General features: G+C 40.0%; 4 protein-coding genes across 4 annotated transcripts; 2 read left to right on the top strand and 2 right to left on the bottom strand.

Annotated features, from left to right (window-relative positions):
- Positions 1-10,707: 10,707 nt before the first annotated feature.
- Positions 10,708-12,818, top strand: LOC110792673 (mitogen-activated protein kinase kinase kinase 18-like). Its single transcript, XM_056830914.1, has 2 exons — positions 10,708-11,841; positions 11,944-12,818. The coding sequence occupies exons 1-2, from the start codon at positions 11,433-11,435 to the stop codon at positions 12,816-12,818; spliced, it is 1,284 nt and encodes a 427-aa protein (XP_056686892.1). The 5' UTR covers positions 10,708-11,432.
- A 2,991-nt stretch (positions 12,819-15,809) lies between these two features.
- On the top strand, positions 15,810-18,076 carry LOC110792668 (S-type anion channel SLAH1-like). The gene is made up of 2 exons (XM_021997480.2): positions 15,810-16,823; positions 17,666-18,076. The coding sequence occupies exons 1-2, from the start codon at positions 15,873-15,875 to the stop codon at positions 17,933-17,935; spliced, it is 1,221 nt and encodes a 406-aa protein (XP_021853172.1). The 5' UTR covers positions 15,810-15,872; the 3' UTR covers positions 17,936-18,076.
- A 667-nt stretch (positions 18,077-18,743) lies between these two features.
- Positions 18,744-21,766, bottom strand: LOC110792678 (uncharacterized). The gene is made up of 2 exons (XM_021997494.2): positions 21,302-21,766; positions 18,744-19,293 (listed from the first exon to the last, which is right to left on the bottom strand). The coding sequence occupies exons 1-2, from the start codon at positions 21,594-21,596 to the stop codon at positions 18,920-18,922; spliced, it is 669 nt and encodes a 222-aa protein (XP_021853186.1). The 5' UTR covers positions 21,597-21,766; the 3' UTR covers positions 18,744-18,919.
- Positions 21,767-22,725: 959 nt separating this feature from the next.
- On the bottom strand, positions 22,726-23,913 carry LOC130464077 (probable F-box protein At4g22030). The gene has a single exon (XM_056833458.1). The coding sequence runs from the start codon at positions 23,283-23,285 to the stop codon at positions 22,872-22,874; it is 414 nt and encodes a 137-aa protein (XP_056689436.1). The 5' UTR covers positions 23,286-23,913; the 3' UTR covers positions 22,726-22,871.
- Positions 23,914-25,756: the final 1,843 nt, after the last annotated feature.

Raw genomic sequence — 25,756 nt, 5'->3', positions numbered from 1 at the left:
AAGAAATGAATACTCCGGAAACGATGATATTGCCGGAAACGGAAATATGGATCGTATCGGAAATATAAATATTATCCAAGTCGTAGATGTTGCCGGAAACGGAAACATGGTACGTATCGGAAAATATTATCGGAAATGGAAATATTGCCGGAATCGGAAATATTGCCGGAAACGGAAATATTGTCAGAATCGGAAATATTATCGGAATCGGAAAATAATTCCGGAAACGGAAATATTAAATATTTGTTCGAAACGGAAATTGATTCCGGAATCGGAAATATTAAATATTGTTCGTATCGGAAATGAATTTCGGAACCGGGAATTTAATCGGAAGCGTATTATACGAATAAGCATCGGACGAGGCCTGCCGGACGAGGGCCCAGCACGAAGCCAGGCCATCGCCCAGCAAGCCAAGCGCGCCACACGAACAGCCAAGGCCACGCCAGGCCCAGCGCAAGGCCAGGCCCAGCAGGCCGTGGCAGCGCGCACAGCGCGCGCAGCGATGGGCTGCGAGCTGTGCTGCTGCTCGCGTGGGCTTGCGGCTCGCGTGGGCCGACCGGCCGTGTGGGCTGTGCGCGGGCATGGCCTGCACGCTCGTGGGTCATGCTCGTGTATAGTTTGTGTTCACATACGAAACCTAAATTGTGTAGGATTTGTTTGATGATTAAATTCCTAATCCTAAAAGGATAAAATTAATTAGTTAGAGTCCTACTAGGATTCTAGTTTAACTAATTAGTATCCTAATAGGATTCCAGTTCCTTTTCCATACCTCTATAAATAAGGGCCTAGGGTCATTATTTGCAGGAACGATTGAAGTATTCAAAGGGTAAGTTTTTGAAATAAAATTAACCATACACTTGCAAACACTAGCCGAAATTCCTAGTAACCTTAAGGGCGATTCTAGTTGGTCTAACTTGAGGCGGATCCGGACGTACTGTGGACTATCTACGGAGGGACGACATTTGGAGTCCTAAAGACTTGTTCTTGTTCGGTTCGGGCGCAGCTAGGGAAGGCACGCTACAACATGTATGCATCAATTCTATGCTAAATGATTATGTGAATATAATATGCTTTCCTGGCTTTATGGTTTTTCCGCATGATTTATGTATTGTCATATGTATCATAACCTAACAGTTGCTCCTTGTCAGCTTCTTCACGCTCCTTAGCAGCGTCATCCCTATCAGCTTGGCATTCCACCAAGTTGTCCTCAGCCTCGAGCCACTTGGGCACATGCTCGGCCCACTTGAAGTCAGGCATATTCTTGGCGAACATCCTGCGAGCGCCGAGGATCCCCTCCCAGTATATATCTTGGCATTGCTCAGCGGTGTACATCTGAGCCTTCGCCTCCTCAAGCTCCTGAACCTGCTCCTTAAGACGCTTGACGTCATTTTCAAGAACAGGAACTCGCTCAACAGAGGCTTGGAGCCGCAGATTGCTCTCCCGAAGCTCCACAATGGTAGCGTACTTTTTGTGAAGTTTGGGCTCGAGGTCGGCTTTCTCTTCGGCACTCTTCTTCACAAAAGCCTTATGCTTGTTGGCATCCTCTTCCACTTGGAAGGTCAGAATGCCAACCTCCTTGCCAATCTCCACCAGAGCAGCCCCCCCTTCCTTGGTAAACTCGGCAACCTCTTGCCTCGCCTTCGCAAGCTCGGACACAAGAAAGCTAAACTTGTGGTCAAGATTAGGGATGTCCCGAGCGTAGAGCTCCTCGAACCGCCGAAGCCTTCTCTCGTCGTGAAGTTGGCATACAGCGGCAAAGGAACTCCAATAGGCAGCCTAGAGAAACGAAAACAAAGTTAGTTGAAGCCAAAAAAGCAACGAGCATAACAAACAAAGTTCGAACAGCCAATAAATTACCTCGTTCAGATGGTACTGAGCCATCTTAGTTGGATGGTTTGCCACCTCCCCAGGAACGCGGAACTGCGGGACCCCGCGCAGCAAATTCTCATGGGCAGCTTCGGGACCAATCATGGAGCCCACATGAGCAGTCGGGTCCTCGCCCAATACAGCAGGCCGAGCATAGCGAGCCATGGTCTCCCGAACCTCCAACGGGACCCTCTTCAGAGGGACATCAGAGCAAGGGTCGCCATGGACCAACCCCTCCAACACAGAAGTTGAGGTCGAGCCCAAGGTCTCGCGAGTTCTCTTCGTCCCACGCCCTTCGGGAGCTCCACCTTCAGAGAGCAGAAGAGTCGAAGGCTGCTCAGCACCTTCTGCAGCCAAAGGTTGACCATCCGCGGCCTCCGAATCAGAAATATCCACCACCACCTTTGGAGGAGTCTTGGGATCCTTCCCCAAGTCATTTGCAGCTTCCTCGGAAGCAGGGACCTCGGATCCGACAAAAGGAGCATCTACCTCCGCCTGCTCCACTTCGTGAGTAATGACCTGCACAGTTACTCCCACCGGAGTCAGCGGCTTCAGCGGCGAAGGAATAGCAGTCTCCTCAGCCAAAGGCTGGTCCACGGGTTCATTGGGCACCAGCACGGCCACACTTTACAGCTTCTGACCAGGGACAGGAATGAAACGACGCATGCTCTTAGGAGGACCCATCTCTTTTTGTTGCCGAGCGAGATATCGCTCTCCTGCCTCAGCAAGACTCGGATTCCTTTCAGCCGTTACTTTCTTTTCTCTCCTCCGTCTTCATCTTCTATCTCTCATTCCTCTCTTCTTCATTATCATGACCGTAGATGATCATCACCATCACCGTAGATAATCTTCATCGTCATCAACCTCCTTCATCACCATCGACTCCGACTTCATCATCGATCTCCTTCTTCATCGACGAAAATGGGTGGGTTTTCTTTTATTTGGTTTTTTAATTTGATTTTCATGATTTTTAATTTGGATCTGATTCCTTTTTCTAAATTTTAATGTCTTGATTTTTTTTAATTTCATTTTCGTTTTTGAATTTGATTTTCTTTGATTAATTTGATTTTCGTTTTTAAATTTCATTTTTGTTTTCAAATTTAATTTTTGTTTTTTAAACTGGTGTTGTTTTTCTAATTTAATTTTCGTTTTTATTTATTTATTTTCGTTTTTTAATTTGATTTAATTTTGGTTTTTAAGTTTGATTTTCGTTTTCTAAACTGGTTTTGTTTTTCTAATTTAATTTTTCGTTTTTAATTTGATTTGATTTTCGTTTTTTAATTTATTTTTGTTTTCTAATGTGATTTGATTTGATTTTCATTTTTTAATTTTTTTTTGAACTGGTTTTTTTAAACCGGATTTGTTATTTTCTTTCGTTTTTATTATTTTCGTTCTTTAGTCTAATCTAATTTTCGTTTTTAATTTCGGTTTTTAATTTGATATTTCGGAATTTTATTTTTTATGTGGTTGTAGGTGATAGAAGATCTCAAGCAAATCTTTGAAGGGAGGAGCTCCAACAAAATGTCGTCTTATAATTTTTGTTTTAGATACGATCAAGTATAATAATATTTTGACTCTATTACAAGTATTGTTAATTTTGTAATAACTCTTTGATAATACAAGTTTGGGTTTTATTTTCTTTGTGGATTAATAATATGAAAATTTATTACTCCGTACATTTTTTGTTTTGATAAAAAAAATTACATTTTTGTTCGGTTGACAATTGGAGATTGGCAAACTGAAAACTGGTAACTGGATTGTCCAGTTACTGGTTTCATTTTTTTTTAAAAAAAAAAATTGTTTTACCGACTACTATGTTAGTCGGAAAATGACCGACTAACAAAGTAGTTGGAAAATGAACGACTAACAATGTAGTCGGTATTTTACCGACTACTTTTGTAGTCGGTAAAATACCGACTACAAATTAGTCGGTAATTTACCGACTACTTTGTTAGTCGGTAGTTTTACGACTAAAATAGTAGTCGTAAATTTTGCGACTACTTTTAGTCGGAAAAGTAGTCGTAAAATTTTACCGACTACTTTTTCGTCGGAATTTGTCCAAACTCCGACCAGAACATCTCCGACAACCCTTTTCCGACTACCTTTGGTCGGTAAATTTTTTTGCGACCAAAAACGCTGTTTTTTCGACTATTATTGGCGGTCGGAAATTCGGCGTTTTCTTGTAGTGCAACCTGTTGAATCCTCTCCAGGACGATCCGCAGACCAAGGGTCAGCTCGGACGTCGTCAAGATGAGCCAAGGCGTGATCCGAAAACTTATGACCCTCTAGCCTCGGCTGCCGAGGATTACTCGCCTTGAAATCGCAAGGAAGGCAGCTAACGAGAATCTCCCCACCTTCTAACTTGTACCCCAACTTCTCGGGGTCAATAGCGGCCTCACCAAACGCTGCACAAGAAAAAAAGAGAAGAAAAGAATCAGATACAAACAAAACCAAGGAGAGGCAAACACCCCAGCCGAAGCACGATCTCAGCACGAGAAATCTCACCCCTATCGTAGATCCTACTGAGACCGGCAGCAGCGAGGAGATCCTCCTGAGTGATATAATGAAAGTTAGGAAGCCAGTGCAAAGGCTCCCTAGTCGTCTTCGCTCGGAACCACTCCAGCAGAGCAACATGATCCGGATTTTCCAGGTCAACCGGACCAAACCTAGACATCTACGGATCCACCTTTACAAACCACTTCGGTGTCGCGTAGTAATGGGGGTGCTTCGGGTCCACGGGCACCCGAACTAGAAGCCACTGCGTCTTCAAATTGGGAACCGAAGAAACGTAAGGAAACGCAGTCAGGTACTGCGATTCACCCTTCCGAAGCCGCTTGTTGGTAATGGTCCACCAACCATGTTGCTTATTCTGATTCCTCCCGAGCTCGTGTATCTCCTTGAAAACCTCGATAGATGGGGGGTAACCTAGGAAATCGCACATCCAGCGGTAGGAGATTATGTGACGCATTGACTTCGGCGTCAACTGAGCCAAAGAAATGTTATACTCCTCCAACACGCGGGAAACGAACGGGTCCAAAGGAAATCGAAGCCCGTAGTCAAAGTGATGGAGATACACTGCAATAAAATCTGGGGGCGGCCTCGTCACCCGAGCATGCTTCTGAAGCGGAAGCTCACACCAATAACCCAAGGCATACTGGATGCCATAAAGATCCTCGGCAAGCCGATGGTAACGCTCCCGACGGGCTTCAACCAACCACTCCCCATCAACGGCCGTGCCGTTAGGACCGACAATCTCGCTCGGATCATTGAACATAGCAGCAAGCCTGCCCTCGGGATCCGCCTCCTCCCACCGCCTCGGGAAGAAAGGAAGAACAGCAAACCAACCAGTAGCGCCAGTTTTACGACTCGGCCCAGCATGAGCCCCACTCCCCGAGCGCTCATCAGCCTCGGAGGAGACTTTCGTCGATCTCTCCTCGGATCCACTGGACGACGAAACCACACCGGACTTCTTTTTCCACCTTCCCCCAGCCATGACAGAACTCCAAAGAATAGAGTGCCGAAGTGCAAAGAAACTGAAGGATAAAGAGAAGAACAGGAAACAAATTACCTTCCTCGGAGCTAAAGTTGCCGATGAGTCGAATAGAACAAAGCCCCGAAGCTGATTCCTGACAAATTCACGAAGATCTAAAGAAAACTCACGAGAGAAACCACCGGAATTCTGGGAAAGCTTAAGAAAGATTTTTGCGAATAAAGTTTTGAACGATGATTTGGGTCAAGTATTTATAGGCCACCACTCAGTGAACCGCCTAACTTCCACTTTATTTCGGGCCGTCCGATCGACGCCACATCTGGAGCATCCTTTGGACACCTGTCCCACTAGTGCATGGTTCCAACGTCCCTTTTTGAAAAAAGAGAGGGAAAACTTTCCAACTTCTGATATATGGAAACCCGCCCATTTATTTCTAAATGGACCGGGTCTGGGGGGCATGTTGTTTGGGCTCCCAATTGGCTACCAATTGGGCCATTAAAGTCCAAAGCCCAATGGCTCAATACAACAACATCAAACCCACAAACACTACAAAAACGGCTGACTAGCCAGCAAGGCCCAAGGCCCACCAAACAATAAATGACCTATGTGGATATTTATTATACAAACACTATAAATAGGCCGCCAAGGCTCACACCTCAAGGTACGTCCAATTTATTGCCTTAAGACTACTCTCTAGAGAACTTCTCTCTAAGATCCGAGCATTGTTCTTACTTAGGCATCGGAGGGGCTTTCCTCGGAAACACCCCCGAGGCTAGTAACATTGTCTTTGTGCAGGTGAATTCGGACATTACTCATTCAAGCTAGCAAGATCTTCAACACACTCGAAAGGGCCTTCATGAAGGAAATAATGCCCTTGGTCCAAGTATGCATTCAATGTTAAGTCTAATAAATGCGGTTCAGTATTAATTAACAAGTTAATAATTCAGTGAGATCAAGTGAGCTGAATGCCTAGCTAGAGGCCGCTTCAGTTCAAGTGGAATTAATGATATTAATCCACAGCTTACTCTTGACTGAACCCGTAGGGTCACACAAATAGTACGTAAACGGATCAAGTATTTAATGGCATTAAATACTCCATCTATGGATATTCGGAATCGACGGATCTTGGTTTCAGTGGGAGCTGAGATCGTCACAAGCAAGAAATGAATACTCCGGAAACGATGATATTGCCGGAAACGGAAATATGGATCGTATCGGAAATATAAATATTATCCAAGTCGTAGATGTTGCCGGAAACGGAAACATGGTACGTATCGGAAAATATTATCGGAAATGGAAATATTGCCGGAATCGGAAATATTGCCGGAAACGGAAATATTGTCAGAATCGGAAATATTATCGGAATCGGAAAATAGTTCCGGAAACGGAAATATTAAATATTTGTTCGAAACGGAAATTAATTTCGGAATCGGAAATATTAAATATTGTTCGTATCGGAAATAAATTCCGGAATCGAGAATTTAATCGGAAGCGCATCGTACGAATTAGCATCGGACGAGGCCTGCCAGACGAAGGCCCAAACGAAGCCGGGCCATCGCCCAGCAAGCCAAGCGCAACAACCACACGCCAAGCATGCGACCAGGCCCAGCGCAAAAGCCAGGCCCAGCCGAAGCTTGGGCGCGCGCGCGGGGCTGCGACGAGTGGGTTGGCGCTGTGCGTGGGCCGCAAGGCCTGCGTGCGGTGCTAGCGTATTACTCGAAGTGTGTTACTCGAATCCTAAGGCTACCGGGATTCGTCATATGATTAAATCTAATCCTAAAAGATTTAGTTTATTTAATTAGAGTCCTAGTAGGATTATAATTAAATAAATTAGTATCCTAATAGGATTCCAAATCCTTTTCCATAACTCTATAAATAGGTGCCTAGGGTCACATATTTACAACGAGTTTTCAAGTATTCAAAGTGAGTTTTTGAGAGAAAAATTCAGTCACACATTTGCCTAAAAGTGCCGAAAATAATAGTACCTTAAGGGCGATTCTAGTTGGTCAATCTTAAGGCGGATCCGGACGTGCTGTGGACTATCTACGGAGGGACGACACTTGGAGTCCTAAAGACTTGTTCTTGTTCGACTCGGGCGCAGCTAGGGAAGGCACGCAACAAAGAGTATGCATCTAAACTATGCTAAATGATTATGTGTAAATAATATGTTTTCCTGGCTTTATGGTTTTTCCGTTTTATGAATTGTCATATGTATCATAACCTAACACTTCATTCGAAGCCCATTGTTCTATCCACTTCAACACCGGAACAGATAGTTATGTCAAAGCAATACAAATGGCTTATACCCACATTATTTGCATTTCTGCTCTGTTGATGGTATTCATGGTAAGGTTCGAACATTGAACGTCTCGAGTATACCTGTTTAATGGGCTGAGGACCCTTTAACAGCCCGAATCCAGCCCTTTTCTAAACAGGCTCAACCCTTTAGTTTTATAAGTGAATAGGGCTCTTACCGGGTTCACGTAGCTGATATTGGCAAATTGAGTGGGTTTAATCAAATGGATCGCCTGAGATCTATTGTATTTACCTTATTACCAAGAACGTTACGACAATGACGGGCCGGTCGGTGTGGCACGACAGAGACTCGAACGGTCGAACCCATGAAGGAGCTTAGCGGGTGGGTACGTTATAGCCCGAGGGCTAAGTTTGACCGTCCCGTGACTTAATCTGCTTTCGATATTAAGTGGTCCGTTTCTGGTTCGAATTTTCGGCCTAGGCCTAGGCCAGCCCACACATTATTAGTGGCATAAAAACAAACATCAGACAACTATATACAAGGACATACCATGCTACTGGGTCGTTCGGATCGGGTTACTAATCGAACCAATTCACTTCGGGTCATTTCGGATTATCTTACTTCAGGTCGGATTCCGGTCCATTTGGGTATTGGGTGTAACTCGGTTTATGCATGGTCGGATAGGGTTTGGTTTGGGGGTCAAGATTTCTAGTGAAATTTGGTTCGGGCCTGTTCAACATATGTTCATTTTTCTCAGGTTAGATCGTTTTTTGGGGTTAGATTAGGTCATGATGTAGCGAACTAGCTAATATTCAGGCTGTACGATTTGAGTCAATTTAGTTTTTGTCCAATTGGTTCAGTTCATTGGTTCGGGTCAATCCAGGTATCGGGTTAAGTCAATTTCGAATCAATTTCGTTCCAGGTTTCGAGTTAACTTCATATCGTCGTTTCGGATTAAAATCGTATATCAAACCGGATCAATCGGATCGGTTAATCGGATTCGATCAAGTTTGCCAGGCCTAAATGCTAAGAAATCAACAAAAGTCCAACTGTAATTGCTTCTTAGTGACAGCATTCAAAATTCACAACTCACAGATGAAGATAAAAGCAGAGTAAAATAATTGGTAGACTTTACGTGGGTATTCTAACAGTAGGTTCGGGCTGGAGTAGATAACTTTTAACGTGTAAAATTATTATCTTTTTAACATCAACACAAAAACATGAACTTTGCTTCAGATTTACAACCCCATTATTATTCCCCTCACTTTTGTCACTCAAATTTTGTTACTTTGCAACTTCATTATTCGTTCACACTATTTTCACCACTTAGAAGAAAGCTTTCTGGCCAAACATCCCTTTTGGGAGGGACCTTCTTTATGGGAATACAAAACATTTGGCGATCCATCTTTTAAACGAGTAAACGCTACATAATTTACGTCTATTACGTTGATTAATCTTTAATATAGTACATTCTAGATATATACAAGACAAACACTCTTTGTGTTACGTACTTAAACATCAATCTTGCATCCAGTGGCGGATGCAACGGATTGAAAATGGGGTCGTTTGACCCCATTTAGCAACAAAATTTGCTTAATTTTAGTCAAGTTTTCAATAATTTGGTTTCTAAAAATATATGGAGTATGTTTTAGGTAATTGTTAAGCAATAACCCCGCTACGTATAATCTCTGGATATGCACTTCCTTACATCATGAACTTTAGGTAAAAAGGTGAAAACATAAAACTCGTAAATTAACCCGTAAAAAAAACCCAATATTACAGACAAATAATAATAATAAAAAAATATAGTATATTTTAAGGCCAAGTTCGTTGGATGCTTAATCTTAAGAAAGAATTAAAGTCTTTTCAAATGATTGGAAGAATTATAGTTTACAATATCTACTAGACTTTTGTAAAAACCAATCTATTCTATATTCTCGTACAATATTTTTACAAATAATTTTACCATCTAATAATTCCACCAAATAAAATTCAGGATTATAATATAAGAAGTCATACCAATAATTAAGGTAATTAAGGTTTAGTTTAATTTAAAGTTTTTGGGTGGACATAGTACAGCTATATATACTTGAACACCAACACAGATTCAGGTCACTTGGCCAGAGCTCTAGTAATCTAGTATCACGTGCTCACGTGCCGCCATGTGAGACGCCAATCAGCCAGTGAGGACTGAAGAGTATCAATTTCACTGGTATAAGCAACCACCTAATTAAGCATATACTCAGGTTATGCTAATTGGTAAGCTTTAGGGTCCTACAATTCCTTAACAAAATAAAAAAAAAAATTAAAAAAAAATTAATGGTCCTACGACATCTAAATAATGTAAATAAATTGTCGCGTTCATAACGTAACTTTAATCAGTAACGTGACAACTAAATTTGAAACGCGCTTATTTAAAGTCTTTGGTTGCAGACTTGCAGTAGTGAATGTTAACTAGCTTAGATGACAAAGTATTGAGAGGGTGGTACCCAAGATATGAGATCGAATATCGTCTACACAGTAGCGGAGACAGGGGGCGGGTGGGGGCGGCCGCCCCCCAAAGAAAAAAATATTGATATATTTAGTATTAAATGCCTATATATTATTGCCAAGCTTGTCTTGCCCCAATGGTGGAGTGTTCAGTGTTTCGCACAAACAACTCAAGACCAAATCCCTACAATGACAAATTTATATATTTTTTTTCTTGGCTTTTTTTAAGCTAACATAAATTTCTCGCCCCCCAACCTGAAATTCCTGGCTCCGCCATTGCGTCTACATCATTTGTCGAATTGTCATCTTGCACATTTTTTGCTCCACACAAAAGGAAAAAAAAACAAAAACTTTGGTTGTGAAGTATATTCTCTAAATATATATTTGGATACATGAGGTAACACCTTTGCATACTCAAAGTCTTTGGTTGCATATAGTTTGATACTCCGTATGTGCATAACTTCTTCCACATTGTTAAGGAACCAGCTATTTCAATTGGTAGGCTTTCTAAACTTGTATGAAAATTCTTGAATCTTTATTTTTTTTTAAATATATAAAAACCTATTATTCCGTATAAAACATATGTTACATATATACATGTGTATATGTTTTATAAAAGTAGGTCTTTTATCATATGGTTGATCTAAATAATTAAATTTTTCATCCAGCACGTAGCTCAGTTGGTAAAGTGTAAAGAGGTCAAGTTTAGAAACGTATGGGGTGGTCTAGGGTTTAAACCATGAATGTGAAAGACACAACTTCTTGTACATTGACCAATTGAGGCACACATTGCGACTTACCTCCTCCAAAATGCTCGAATGGCTGGACGGTGGCGCTTTGGGGCGAGGGTTTCACCTTTTAAAAAATAATTGACTTTAAAGCTTCATCGTTTTTTATTTTTTGTTTAACTTATTCATGATCTGGTAAATTAGAATTCGTCAAACTATTCTTGCAACAATTTATCTCTTAACCATTATGCCAAGACCTGATTGGTTGCCCTTACATACCTCGTTAAATATGCCATTCTTCAAATTCGTCTCCCATGTTTGATTCTTTGCTTTTGGCATGTGAAGATACCTTCAAATTTAAAAGGAGCCGTCAAATATGGATAGAGTAAAGTATAAAAGAACACCGCCCATTGGCCAAACCAAAACAATTACCCCATTAATTTAATTAATTAAGGCTTAATTTATTATCCCCTTTTTCCAACCAAACTCTTGTATAAAAATCCTCACTTCAATTGGATCTCACACCAAACCTTAACCAATGCCACAAGAATTATAATCATTGCCATATTTTTCTCTCCTAATTCAAAAGCTTTAGCTTGAAATGAACTCATCATGGATTCGAGGCAAGCTCATTGGCCGTGGCTCCTCCGCCGCAGTCTCCCTAGCAAACACCGTTCCTAGTGGCGAAACCTTCGCCGTCAAGTCCGTCGAGTACTCGAAATCGAGTACTCTACGAAAGGAGCAAGAAATTCATTCAAGGTTAAAATGTGATCAAGTTATTGAGTACAAAGGGTTTGATGTTACTATTGAAAATGGTAAGGTGTTGTACAATATTCTCCTAGAGTATGCTTCTGGTGGCACGCTTGCTGACGTCATTCAAACGAAAGGCGGCGGCGGTGGTGCAGGTGGAGGTGGTGGTGGTGGTGGCGGCGGTGGCAGATTAAGCGATCCGTTGATGAGACGGTACACCGGAGAAATTCTCTGGGGACTAGAGTACCTACATTGTAAAGGTATGGTACATTGTGATGTCAAGTGTGCTAACATTTTGGTAACTAGTAAAGGGGTGAAAATTGGGGACTTTGGGTGTTGTAAAGTGGTAAATGATGTGGCAGGATTTGATTCGTCCGTGACGGAGATAGGTGGGACCCCCTTGTACATGGCCCCGGAGGTGGCACGTGGCGAGCAACAAAGTTACCCGGCAGACGTTTGGGCATTGGGTTGTACCGTTTTTGAGATGGCTACCGGGGTTAGCCCATGGCCCAATATTACCCAAGACCCGCTTTCGGCCTTGTATCATATCGGGTTTTCGGGTTTGTTGCCTGAAATTCCGGACTTCTTACCGGACCAAGCCAAGGACTTCTTGTCTAAATGCTTGAAGAGAGACCCAAAAGAGAGATGGTCAGTTGCTGAACTTCTTACACACCCTTTTGTTATTGATTATGGGCCAGACTTTGGGCCGAATATGGATACTCCAACAAGCATATTGGACCAAGGTATTTGGGAGACCCTAAACCTGAAGGAATCTCAATTAGCCCACGAAAATGTGGCCCAAGAAGGATCCACCAAGTCTCATATTGATAGAATAAAGGAGTTGATGGTAAATTCATCTTGGGATCAGTTTCCTAATTGGGATTGGGATGAGGATTGGATCACAGTGAGAAGCAACAAAATTAGTGATGAAGAAAATGATATTTCAAGCAATATGGGCCTTTTGTCGGCCCAAAAGGCCCAGCCCAATATGACAAGTAAAAGTTCCATTTTTATAGATGGGTTATGTTTAAGTTTAACCATTGAGCATAACCTTCAATTTGTTAATGTTGAATTATTAAATTGTTGTAGGAATACAATATGTAATTGTATAAAATGTGATTTCTTTTGTAAAGGTATAACCTTAGCTTATAAAAATTGTGAAAATAATTATTTGAGCGATCTCTTGTCAATCTTTAGTACTAAGATTTTTAGCATCTTACAAGAAAACATTCTTTAGAATCAATTCCTTGGTAATCAAATATCGCGTAACATGATATAAATAAAAACATATCGTATTTGGATATTCCAAACAATTTACGGTCAAGAGAATTGAAGAAAAAGGTGATAGGGGAGACAAAATTCATAATTCACAGTTGAAGTTGTTGAAAGAAGTACATATGCTGGTACCACCTTTTTCAGCTCAACTTATTTACAATTTTTTCGGAAAAATAAGTTTATCTAAGTTCAGAAAAATAAAATAAGGGCTACTAAAAGTATTTGTAATTAAAGTCAGTTCCAAAAGTTGTAATAAGCTCAGAAGATCTGATAAGTTGCAATAAGCTCAGATAAAATCGATAAGTTTAAATAAGTTCAAATAAATTAAAATCATTTAACTATGCAAGTTGATATCTTAGTTGAAACCAATACATTATACATTTATACATGGATGGAAGGAGTTATGTATTCTGTATTCCCTGCCTAGCTAGTTGTCCTTCTGGAATGACCATACTTTTTTTTTTTTTTTTCTTCTGGTGTTCTAGGCAGTTAATTTTCTTAAGCACCAAAACATCATAGTACAAAAACAGATTAATGACAAAACAAGTTAACGTACAACCTATACAATTATTATCCAATATAACCTAACTATAAATGTCCTCTGATAAAACATCAACAAGGGAAAGGTATCCAACTCCTCTAAGATACCATCTTTACTCATTTTAACGGATTAAGTAAGGGTGCATCTATACGATCACCTGATTTCGCTTATCTGAACTTATTTTTCCTGAAATAACTAGAAATTAGGTAAACATGAAATAATCTTACTACCAGACGTAATTAAAAACTCATTATCATACATAATTAACTAACATTTTGCATATCCAACTCCTTTACCCATTTAACGGATTAAGTAAAAGTGCACTTGTTCACCCGATTTCACTTATCTTGACTTATTTTTCCTGAAATAACTAACTATAAGAAGATGAACATGAAATAGTCTTACTAGACGTAATGAACTAAATTTGCTTAAATTTCAATATGATTCTTCTACTTAGCTAGTCATCCTTTTTCTTTGTATTAGTGAATGTATTACTTACTCCATTGTAACCTATTCATATTTATCAATCTACTTTCCACTTTTATTATTCCAATAGAATGGCACTTTGAAACGAATTATCTAACTCAACATAACCCACCATATCAATAAAAACATACTAAATACAAACTAAAGAAAAAAAAGGAGTAAACTAATTATGTACATAATTACACATAATACATTGAAACTCCACTAATTACCTAGCAAAGATGAGGAAATACCACATATTATAGTTTTTCTTTATTGTTGGAAATATGCTAAGGGTCTTTATTTAGCCTCTTTCCCATATAGAGTTATATATTATGCTTTGTTATTGTGAATGTGAACCATTGGTTTGTTTCTCTTTAACCTTTAACTTCAGCTTTTCTTGTCATAGTCATGCTTCTACTTAAGCAACTTGCAAAGCCAGTGGTTTCTATAGTTTCCCATGGCACCTATGCCTAAACAAAGTAGCTTCTATTGTTAAAGGCATAACGCAACTAGATGACGGGTATTCAATAATTGTGGACGCCAGCTAGTTTAGTTTAGTAAAATTTTGAGTGTTATTCAGTACAAGAGGTTCAAATTTAATTTGTCACCCTTATAATCGAGTCTGATTTCGCCTCTGCCACAAATTGTTTGGAACTCTAATTGTATTGAACCTCAATTGGTACCATAAAATCCCAACTTACTTCTTTCTACATCACCTCATTTAGGTGTCTAGTATTTTGTGTTGAAGTAGGTGAAAGGTGAACATCCTACTTACCATTAATGGTACTATCATTATAATTATTCAAAATGATTTCAAACTCTGAGCACCATATCATTTAACGTTACCATGCATAGATTGGCTAGGTTAGTGTGTTAGAATCATCTATTCACCACCTCTACTCGTGTGAAAATAATTTTGGCACATTACTGTAAAAACATAGTTTTATGTCTCTATATGATCCTGCGAAACGTTTAACACACTTGACCGCTCTATATTCAACGTTTCTTATTCTGAATTTTGTAGTAATGAAAATCAGTTTCTGGAATGATTCCCTTCACTAATGGAGTATTTATCGTTTGCTTAATTCCCTTCACTAATGGAGTATTTATCGTTTGCTTCTTTTATTCCATCTGCATTAAAGTTGTGTTAAGGCTCTATTCATTTAAATCTTCCTAGATTCCTGAAGTTGTTATAGATTTATAAATCCTTTAGATACTTTAATTTAAGCGTCATTTTTATTTGATATAGACATTTGACTTAGGTGAAAATTACATTTTGTGCCCATAAGCCCCAAATTTGCTATATGATTCAAACCTGAGCTCGAGGTGCCTGCTTTATTCAATTACTTGATGTTTACGACTTTACGTACGGAGTACAATGTTACGTTACGTAACCTATCATAGTAGTATCATGCAGAAAATATTAAAGAATCAAATCAAGAGGGAGAGGAGAACATATCTTCGGTTCTTTCAAAGCCATCCACTATTAATGATACTCCGACCCGGATAGTATGAGTACTAGTGTCAGATACGAGTAAATATCTAAGTGTTCGCTTCGATTAAACTGTGAAAATTACCATGATTTTAGGCCAAAATGAAGTGTAATTAAGAGAGTCCACACCCATGTCAAAGTGTCGAGAATCTGACACACACAGTTATTTGAGGTAAAATGAAGAGTACGAATAACCTTCTAACTCTGTTTCAAAATGATCTTTACTCTTTTCGTTTTAGCCTGTTTCATAATGTTCTTTACAATTTATTATATTTTTGGACATGAAAAATTTATTATCTTAACCCTCTTATCCCACAACATTAATTTACAACTTTCTACACATTTTCTCTTATTTTATTAATTTACAACGAAGAGTCCGAGTAACATTAATGTAAACACCTTATATTAAGATCCCTTTGTAATAATCTTAATCTTTTTGTACCTTATATAAACACCCATATCTTTCTAACGTAACAAAACATCAACAACCTCTAAAAGCCTCACCCAACACCAAAATGTCGAGCATAGAAGTACAACCATCCTCTATTCAGCTTGATTCTTCCATCACCATTGCTACCACCACCACCACCACCACCACTCCTAAAACTCCAACACCAACTCATAGCCACCGCCACCGCCACCGCCGTTCACTCACTCCCTCAAAGAAATCCTTATCCTCCATTCTAGCCAGACTCCATGCAGGCTACTTCAGAATCAGCCTCGCGTTTGGAAGCCAAGCACTCCTTTGGAAAATCCTTCGCCAAACAACCACTCATAATAACAATACAACAACTGAAACCATCATCAAACCATCACCACTATTAGACGTCTTCCACAATCTCCCATTAACGGCCTCCTTCCTCCTCTGGACCCTCTCGTTCCTAATACTAATCTCCCTCTCCCTCTTCTACCTGCTACGATGCTTCTTCCACTTCCACTTAGTAAAAGCAGAGCTTTTACACCATGTAGGTGTGAATTACCTTTTTGCCCCTTGGACATCTTGGCTCCTCCTCCTCCAATCCACCCCTATCTTCATTTCTCCAAAGGGTTTCCCTCATCTAGTCCTATGGTGGGCATTTTCCATCCCAATCATAGTCTTGGATGTCAAAATATACGGTCAATGGTTCACCACTGAGAAGAAGTTCCTGTCCATGGTGGCTAACCCTACGAGCCAGTTATCGGTCCTAGGGAACCTGGTTGGGGCTAGGGCCGCGGCTAAGATGGGGTGGAAGGAAAGTGCAGTGTGTATGTTTTCGTTAGGGATGGCTCATTATTTGGTGCTTTTTGTAACTCTTTATCAAAGGTTGTCTGGTGGAGATCGTCTTCCTGCTATGCTTCGTCCTGTTTTCTTCCTTTTTCTCGCAGTTCCGAGCATGGCTAGCTTGGCTTGGAGCTCTATCTCTGGATCTTATGATACTGAGTCGAAGATGTTGTTCTTCCTCTCACTCTTCCTCTTTGCATCACTGGTAAGGCTATGTTCTGTTCACCTTGTTTCCCCTTACTTCAGGAAACATATAAGGGTTGACCAAGTATTAATTATAACTAAAATAAGTTTTGACAAGTTTTAATAAGTTCATACTAGAGCTGATCAACGATGGCCCGGCCCGAAAAATACCGGGTTTTGGGCAGCCTTTTTCGGCCCGGCCCAAACTTCTTAAAAAAATTACGGGCTTTGAACAATGTAAAACAACAATTTTAGTTATAATTTTGGCCCGGCCCAAAAATGACCCGAAAAGCCCACTTTTTTTGGCCCGAAAAAGCGGATTTTGGGCACAAAAAATCGGCCCGATGTTTTGGCCCGGCCCGGCGTAATGGGCAGATTTTTATGCCCGAACCCGGCCCGACCCGCCTTTTGATCAGGTCTAGTTCAGACTAAACTTAGTAAGATACACTAATTGGAGTTCAAACTAAAGTTTGAATATGGAATCTTATGCAAGTTTTTACAATAGAAGCTTTAAAAATGGGGGCAGGGGAAACTAAAACTCCTAAACAAGCAAATTTTGGAAACCTGAAAAAGACAACGAGATTATTACTACGTGTGCTATATGTTTTTGGAATCTAAGGTTAAAATTATGCTTAAACCCGCTATTTTCAGGCCGGGCCTGAAATTTCTGCATAAACCCAATATTGTCGGGCCGGGCCATCCCTAAAAAATCTGCCTAAACCCGCTATTTCCGGGCCGGGCCAGCGGGCAGGGCTCACGATGATCATCTGTACTCGAAATACACTTACACACGCAACCAGAAAGTAGTAATTTTTGTGTGTGTTTAATAACTGATATTTTTCAATGGTGTTGGTGATTCTTCAGGTGAGCAGGCCAACTCTGTTCAAGAAATCGATGAGGAAGTTCAACATAGCGTGGTGGGCGTACTCATTCCCGCTAACCATGCTAGCTCTAGCAGCTGCAGAGTACGCACAGGAGGTCAAAGGCCATGCAGCAGCCGCGTTGATGCTCATCATCTCGGGACTCTCCCTCCTAGTTTTCATCGGACTACTGTTGTTTACTCTGCTTAATGCTGCTAAACTGCTTTGCGAGAATGATCCTATTCTAAGCTTTGCCAAGGATCCAATGGCTTGATTACTAGTTCTGTTTTGTTCTGTTTTCTTTGATTAGTATAGTTACAGAATTCGATTTACAGCATCAATATTCTAAGAAATTCTTGCAGTGTACAATACAGGTTTTGGTTAATAAAAAGTCACTCTGAATTTTGACAGTGAACCAATTTGGTACTTTATGTTAAGCATATGTTCTTCAATTGTTGACAGCAATCAAGTTAGTCAGGTGGGTAGTTGACTAGTTTCTGGTTCAGACTTCAGAGCGCCTTTTTATATCCATTATTGATACGTATATTATGACAATATACCACACATTATGACGGGAAACTGATTTTGGCACACCTTTATGTAACAACTAGAGCTCAGAAAATTGTGCTCTCACAATGGGTGTGCCAAAATCTGACAAACTGCAGTTTAGACTAACAGATCTGTATGTACTCCCTCCTTATTTATTTAAGAGATACAGAATTGAATGAAATAAAGTAATAAAACAAGTGGGGTTGAGTAGATATTTTAATAAGAAAAACAAGTGGGGACCATGTCATTTTAGGGAGTGGGGGTGAGGTGTAGATATATTATTTAATTAGATGGTGGGGTTGATAAGTTACTAAAAATGGCAAGTGTATCTCTTAAATAAATACGGTCGGAAAAGACAAGTGTATCTCTTAAATAAATACAGAGGGAGTGTAAGAAAACAAATAAACGAAATGCAAGTTTTTGACTTAAAAAAAAGCCGAGGATGAAATTTCATCTAATAGAACAGTGTAGTTACCAGAGTAGTACGAAGAATTAATAAATCTATGCATACATGTAAATGAGCAAACACAGAATTCAGGATAACTCTTTTTGTATTTCTTGTATTGTTTCTTGCTTATCATTCTCTCTCAAGTGGCACAAATGATGTTAAATAAAATGGAAAAGATCAAAAACTTACAATATAACTACAAAAGGAAGACCAAGGAACAACATACAAAATCATTCACAGGTGGGGTGGTGAAAATCCCTTTTACGAATCCTTCTTGAAAGTGGAAAGTGAAATCTTGTGGTCCAATATCTGTAATTGACTCCGAAGTTCTTGGTTTTCTGCTAATAATCGGTCATATTCAAGAAGAAGTCCCTCCGATTGCTTCCTTAGAGCTTCAACAGTAGCTTCTGAGCTAGTTGCTTCCTTAACCTTGCTATCAAGATCTGATTCTAGCTGTCTAATCATATCTTTAAATGTGTCTACCTGTTGCTCTCTTGCTTTTATTTCCTCAGGGCCGGCGAAAGCAGATCTCACGTCGTTCTTCTTCACAGCTTCCATGGTCTTCCTCCTCAAACGGAGTTCTCTGATGTAGTGGTGCAGACGATCAATCATGAGAGCCAGAAACAAGATGAATCCTGCAGCAGAAAAAAACACAAATGTGGGCTTAGATGCCAAACTGTGGTTTATGCACCTGGGTGCACAATGCTTAATGTGCACTCTATTTTTAAATGAACATTTAGATCAAATATAAAGGACATATTGTTTATACCCAAAGAACGTATAGTTCAAATCCAAAGAACATATATTAAAATATTTCACTTGTACGCGTACGTTGAAATCATTCTCCACGTTCATTACGTGCTCAATAAATGTACATTAGTGTGCACACAGCATTGTGTACCCGGGTTTATAATCCAAATGCACTCAATAACAGTGACAGTTACAGTTCATGGTCTACTAAGAGCAAACTCGAATACTAAAATGGTAATCTATCTATAATTACTAAAGATTGTTTTAACTATCAACCTAGCTAACTACTCTAGTAAATTATACTAGCATGTAAAACATATATTGAAAACTCCATATCCTGATTACCGTTGTTTCACTTGTTTGGAACAATCAAGGACATGAATCGAAAGGAGATGGTAACTTTACCACACTAAGGTTGTGTTCTGTTCGACTTATTTTAGACAAGATAAGTTCAGATAATATAAGTTCAGAAAAAATAAGTTTATTACAGTAGAAATAAGTTTTTCGGATAAATTAAGTTCAGATAAGTTAATATTAGTTCAGTTAAGTTTAGATAAGTTAATATTAGTTCAATTAAGTTCAAATACGTTCAGATAAGTTAATAAGTTGAATAGAACGGAGCCTAGATTCAAAGTCTGAATCGATTGAGATGGTAGTTTCACAAAAAGAATACCCTGGCCTTCAAGCACAAAAATCCAAAGATATTCAAATTCCTTGCTTGACTGATTAGGGTGGCTTTCCTAGTTTCCTCTTGTTGCAGCCACTATGGCTCTTGCTTGAGCCTAGGATTCTTCATACCAAATTCCATCTTCAATAAATTTCTATCAAAAAATATGCTTTGTCTGTTTCATTTTGGTCGTCCCAAGCAATCGTTACCCAAAATCCATTAACAAGTTGTCGCGATAACCTCTAATCCAACTTCTAAAGAAGAAGAAGAAATCTAATACAACTCAACCTAAGAGAGTGACAACATATATTCTCCTAACTTCTATCCAACAGCAGTGTTCAAGAGATGTTTCTACTTGCTTTAAACAAAACAAACAAATCCATTTCTCGAATTCGATGGATCTCAACAACAAACGGGGAATTCACTAAACAATGGAATTCAAAAAAGAACAAAACCTAGAATAACATAGAAGTATACCATGAATTGCGTCTAGCTTGAGCCTAGGATTAATCATACCAAACTCCATCTTCAATAATGACTGTAATTCATATGCTTTGTCCATCTCGTTTTGGTGATCCCAAGTAATTGTTACCTAAACTCCATTTACAAGTTGTCGCGATAACCTCTAATTCAACTTAATCTAAGAGAATGACAACATATGTTTCCCTAACTTCCATCCAGCAGCAGTGTTCAAGAGATGTTTCTACTTGCTTTAAGCAAAACAAACAAACCCATTTCTCGAATTCGATGGATCTCAACAACAAATGGGGAATTCACTTAACAATTGAATTCCAAAAAAAGAACAAAACCATGAATTGCGTCTAGCTGCATAAAACAAACTAATCCAATTTCTCAAATTTATAGGATGACAACAACAAATGAAGCATTAATTGAAATCTTCAATATTGCAAGATAACACAATACTGATTACAACAAAATCCCACATTCACAAAATTCATCAAACCCCAATTTCAATGGCAAAATCTAAACCAAAATTGATCAATACCCATCAAATAACATTCAATAAGGTGCCTTTTTTCCACAATTCGACCACACCAAAGTTCAATCATAATAATAAGTATGGCATTCGTCTATAATCCAAACTTCAATCCGAAAACACCCACATTCAAAAAATCAGCAAAATTCAATATAAACACCAAAAACAGGACAAAATCAAAAGAATTACAGAAAATTTGAGGAAGAAATTGAGAAAAAACGAGGAATACCCATGAGAGAAGCTTCTAGAAGGTGCCTGGTAAAGATGACTTGATCAGTGGGGCTGAGTGTCTCAGGTGCGCCATCATCACCGATTGCGCGGCGTTGGATCTTGAGCGTGCTATAAATGGTGGAAATGAAAACAATAGAGATTGTAGCAGATACAGTCTTGACTACAATTGGGCCTCGACCGCGTTTGATTTTGTCAAGGATTGCAATCACAAGCTTTCGTAATGGGGTTTTGAAAAGGAGCAGCATTATCATGGCTGCTTCGCCGAAGATTACTGTGTATAGAAGGTGTATCATCTTTTTGTTTAATCTCTGGTTTTCTGGGTGGGAGATTGAAGGGGGAAGGAAAGGAAGATGGAGGGAGAAAGAGGAAAGAGAAATGAGGGAGAAGAGAAGAGAAGAGAAGAGAAGAGAAGAAGGATGGAGAAGAGAAATGCGGAGCAATACTATTTCTGGCTCTTTTGATTGGGCATTTGGGAGGGTGAATGTTTTTTAATTTTTAATTTTTAATTTTTGCTTTTAGAAATTAAAGGAGCGATCTAGATGAGATTCCAAATTGAATAATTATTTGGAAATAAGGGTCGATCTTTGTGGATTGTACAATTTGTTGGATAAAAATAGAGCTAGTTAAGTTTGACGTAAATCAGCGTAATTAGGATTATTTTGATTGGACTATCATTTAAGATTTTTTTTAAGGTATAGTCTTCGAGAGTTCGAGTAAGTCATTTTTTCCATTTGTGATTTATGCTTTTTTGTTGTTGTTGTTGTTGTTTATTGTTGTGTCTTAGGCTTGATCCACCCCGGTTCTAAATTATCAATTGATACTTTTTTCGGTTAATGATTTTGTTCTCGAGTCATGTTTCAGCCCTAGCGACCTTAAAGAAAATGTCTGAAGCAGTTCCAATAATAGCACCTTTCAAGGTTAGAGAGGTATCCATTCCATTCGTAGCACAACGTCTAATTGTGTTAGTTCAATGGTTTTTAACTATATTTACATGCGACGTTTATAAAAGTAATTTATTAGTTTAATGGTTTTTAACTATATTTACATGCGACGTTTATAAAAGCAATTTAGTACTATTGAATTGATTGGAGTATAAATCATTGATCATCTCGATTGAAAATTGGATTTTGAAACTTATACTATAATTAATGTCATATTTTCCAATACTTACAAATCATTCCTACATGTACAAATCACCTAAATTAGTCTATACATACAGACAAATAGTGTCATCTTCAGAACTGATAAAAGAATAAAAGAATTTCTGAATTTCCTGTACTATTTTCACTGCTATATTAATTATGTGCATGTTTAAAAGAGCTTGCTTGCAAATCCATCAACAGAACCACCATTTCTTCTTGATTTCTCGGCAAAATCCCTGAATTCAGACAGACTTCTTCCCAAATGTAAAGCCATCTTCAATTCAAAAACCTCTCCATTTTCTCTTTTCCCTAAATCTTCCTCATTTAAGGTAGACTCAACAGTCTCTTCCAACAACTTAAAAAAACCAGCACAATTCCTGTACATCTCAAACACCATTCCTACTTGCCCACCATGCTCTATGGTGTTCACCGCCGCAGCCATAGACCCCGCCACCGCCGCCACAAGTCCGCCCCACTGCCCCAAGTTGATGATTGTTTCTTATTAGACGGCCACCATACAGCAGGCTGTAAACTCTCGGGGTATTTATCAATCATAGCCCCTAAAAGAGGTAACGGGTATGCCCTATCCAAAGCCAACACCTTCGCCATCGCCACCTCGACATCTTCCCGACTCGGTTTTCCGATAGAAAGAGTGGTGTTGATGTTAGTCTGAAGGCGTTTGAACAACCTGACAGCGTTCCTTTGCTCCTCAACTAACTGAGAAGGTTGAATCTTGTTCATTACCAAAAGTAACCCTGTACCCGCTACAAAGAGTAAGGTTGATGACACCTTTAACCCTAACCCGTTTGACGACCTACTAGATTCAGCTAGACCCGCCATTGTAACCGCGGTTAGAGTTGTTCCGGGTGTGGAATGAGAACAGCTGACTGTGGGATACTGGATTCCTGTCGAGATTGCCGGTTGATATCTGCACAACAGAATGGATTAACTAGCCTCGGGGTGGTTCGAGGATCCCCTCCGATGCTTAAGTAAGATTACTGAGAGATTAAGAGATGATTAGGGAGTAAGAAAGAAGTGTGTTTAAGTGTTTGTGTACCTCATAGCAATAAATGAGGTGCTCCTTATATAGACCAATCCAAGGGTACGATCTGGTAGGTCCCTTGTGGTTAGATAGCGACCTGTTGATAGTGACCCTTGGTTGGTTGTCTTCATGATAATGCCGGTAGGTTGTCTTGCAAATAATGCCGGTAGAGGATATTTACCTAAGATGACCAGATTACCTGCAGGTTAAGTTTACATACGGGGAGTTCTGCCGGTACCAGGTGGTGCCGGTAGGACACCCCGTACAACTAGCCCCCTCAGAGTAAGCGCATATATGACAATTGTTGCGCTTGCTCTGAGTTTAATGGGAAAAAATAAGTATTATTTTGCTACCTGGTGGTACAACTAGCCCCCTCAGAGTGAAGCGCGGGCGCTGACTGTATTGCGAGTATTTCTGAGAAAAGACCGCGAACAGTTTGTCGACCGCCTTCTCTCTGAATGAAGAAATTCGTTGCTAGGTCCTTTGGAAAAAAGATTTGGACTACTAGCCCCCTTGAAAAAGGTTTTGACGACTATCCCCCTTGAAAAAAGATTTGGACGATAGCCCCCTTGAAAAAAAGATTTTGACGACTAGCCCCCTTGAAAAAGGTTTGGACGACTAGCCCCCTTGAAAAAGGTTTGGACGACTAGCCCCCTTGCAAAAGGTTTGGACGAATAGCCCCCTTGAAAAAGGTTTGGACGACTAGCCCCCTTGAAAAAAGATTTGGACGATAGCCCCCTTGAAAAAGGTTTGGACGACTAGCCCCCTTGAAAAAAGATTTTGACGACTAGCCCCCTTGAAAAAAGGTTTGGACGACTAGCCCCCTTGAAAAAAGATTTTGACGACTAGCCCCCTTGAAAAAGGTTTGGACGACTAGCCCCTTTGAAAAAGGTTTGGACGACTAGCCCCCTTGAAGATGCTGTGGGTGACTAGGCATTATTTTTGAATTTTTGTCGTGCAAGTGGCGGGAGATTGTTACCCACGTTCTCCCACGTGGCCTTCATCTCGAGCGTTATTTGGTGCGCTTAATCTGGGTCGTTGATTCTGAATGTAACTGACCTTTTAACTGCTTGACTTACGGGTCGTGACGTTTTGCATACCCCCCTTTGACCAATAAAAGGCCTTAACCTCTTCGAGATTTTTCATTTCACCCACTTTATTCTTGAACTTTCGACCTTTCTCTCTCTCTTCCCCTGGGTTTTTCGCTGAAATTTGTTGCTGTTTGATTCTCAAGCTTTTGCTGTTGTTGTGGTTTGAATTTTCCAAGGTTTATTAGCCTCCTTTTTCGTTGTTACCGAATTTCGGGTTTTTCTTCCTCTCTTATTTTTGTGCTTGATTTTCTTTCGTTTCTGTGTTTTTTGTAGGTTCTCCCTGTTTTTCTCTTTCGCGTGCTTCATTTGTATTTCAAACTCCAGAAAAAACAGTAGGTACCCACCCCTCTATTTTGCTACTCTTTGCTATACATATATTTTTGTTTTTGCATTTCTGTGGTGTCAAATTTTTTCTTGTTTTTAATTATCCGCCGCCTTAAAAACAAAATGACCAAAAATGTGGGTGGGGACAACCCTTCTTCTCAGCCTTCTGGGTTTACCGGTTGGAGTGTTCCTCAAGAGAGTAATTGTAGTTGGGCCCGGGAGGAGCCGTACTCTCAATCTAATTTAAGACGGACTGCCATTCGTGAGGTTTATGACGAGGGTTTGAATCAGGCTGAGAGAGAGCGTTGTTATGCCCTACATCATCTGCGGGCTCGAATGATACGGGAAATGAGGTCTCGCGAGCATCCTATTCCGGCTTCTGAGCCTGCTTTAGATGTTTCTCCCCTTTCGGTGCGGTATTATATTCGTGATTACCGGGAATTCTTGAATTCCACCGGCAGTGGCCACGGGCAGTATGGAACTAATACTGGCAACTTCGGTGTTTCTTTTGGTCAGGCTGATAGGATGGCTTCCGAACAACCGGCTAGCACTAGTGGCCGCCGCCCTGGTAAAGAGCCTGTTAATGATGATATTGATATGGCTACCGGCGAATACTCCGATGGTGATTCCATCTTTGAGGATTCCGCCGGCAAGGATGTTGATGCTCATAGGGGTGATGATGGTGAAGATGCTGGCGTTTCTGGTAGGGATGACGCAGACATTGGAGACGACGGTATTGGTTCAGATGATGACGATCCGGCCGACGTGATAGTCGCTGAAGTTCTTGCGGATGAGGCTAAAGAACAGCCTTATTTTACCGACGACTCCACGGATGTTCATAGGAAAGAAGAACT

Source organism: Spinacia oleracea, chromosome 6 (genome assembly GCF_020520425.1).
Source record: "Spinacia oleracea cultivar Varoflay chromosome 6, BTI_SOV_V1, whole genome shotgun sequence".
NCBI classification, from domain to species: domain Eukaryota; kingdom Viridiplantae; phylum Streptophyta; class Magnoliopsida; order Caryophyllales; family Amaranthaceae; genus Spinacia; species Spinacia oleracea.
This window is presented reverse-complemented; position numbering and strand designations above follow the sequence as displayed.

Excerpts from the sequence above, each read along its gene's own strand:
- LOC110792673 (XM_056830914.1), top strand. The coding sequence starts at position 11,433 with ATGAACTCATCATGGATTCGAGGCAAGCTCATTGGCCGTGGCTCCTCC. Across the intron at positions 11,842-11,943 it reads AGAGTACCTACATTGTAAAG|GATTTGATTCGTCCGTGACG; the intron begins GTATGGTACATT and ends ATGATGTGGCAG.
- LOC110792668 (XM_021997480.2), top strand. The coding sequence starts at position 15,873 with ATGTCGAGCATAGAAGTACAACCATCCTCTATTCAGCTTGATTCTTCC. Across the intron at positions 16,824-17,665 it reads TCTTCCTCTTTGCATCACTG|GTGAGCAGGCCAACTCTGTT; the intron begins GTAAGGCTATGT and ends GTGATTCTTCAG.
- LOC110792678 (XM_021997494.2), bottom strand. The coding sequence starts at position 21,596 with ATGATACACCTTCTATACACAGTAATCTTCGGCGAAGCAGCCATGATA. Across the intron at positions 19,294-21,301 it reads TCTAGAAGCTTCTCTCATGG|GATTCATCTTGTTTCTGGCT; the intron begins GTATTCCTCGTT and ends TTTCTGCTGCAG.
- LOC130464077 (XM_056833458.1), bottom strand. The coding sequence starts at position 23,285 with ATGGCGGGTCTAGCTGAATCTAGTAGGTCGTCAAACGGGTTAGGGTTA.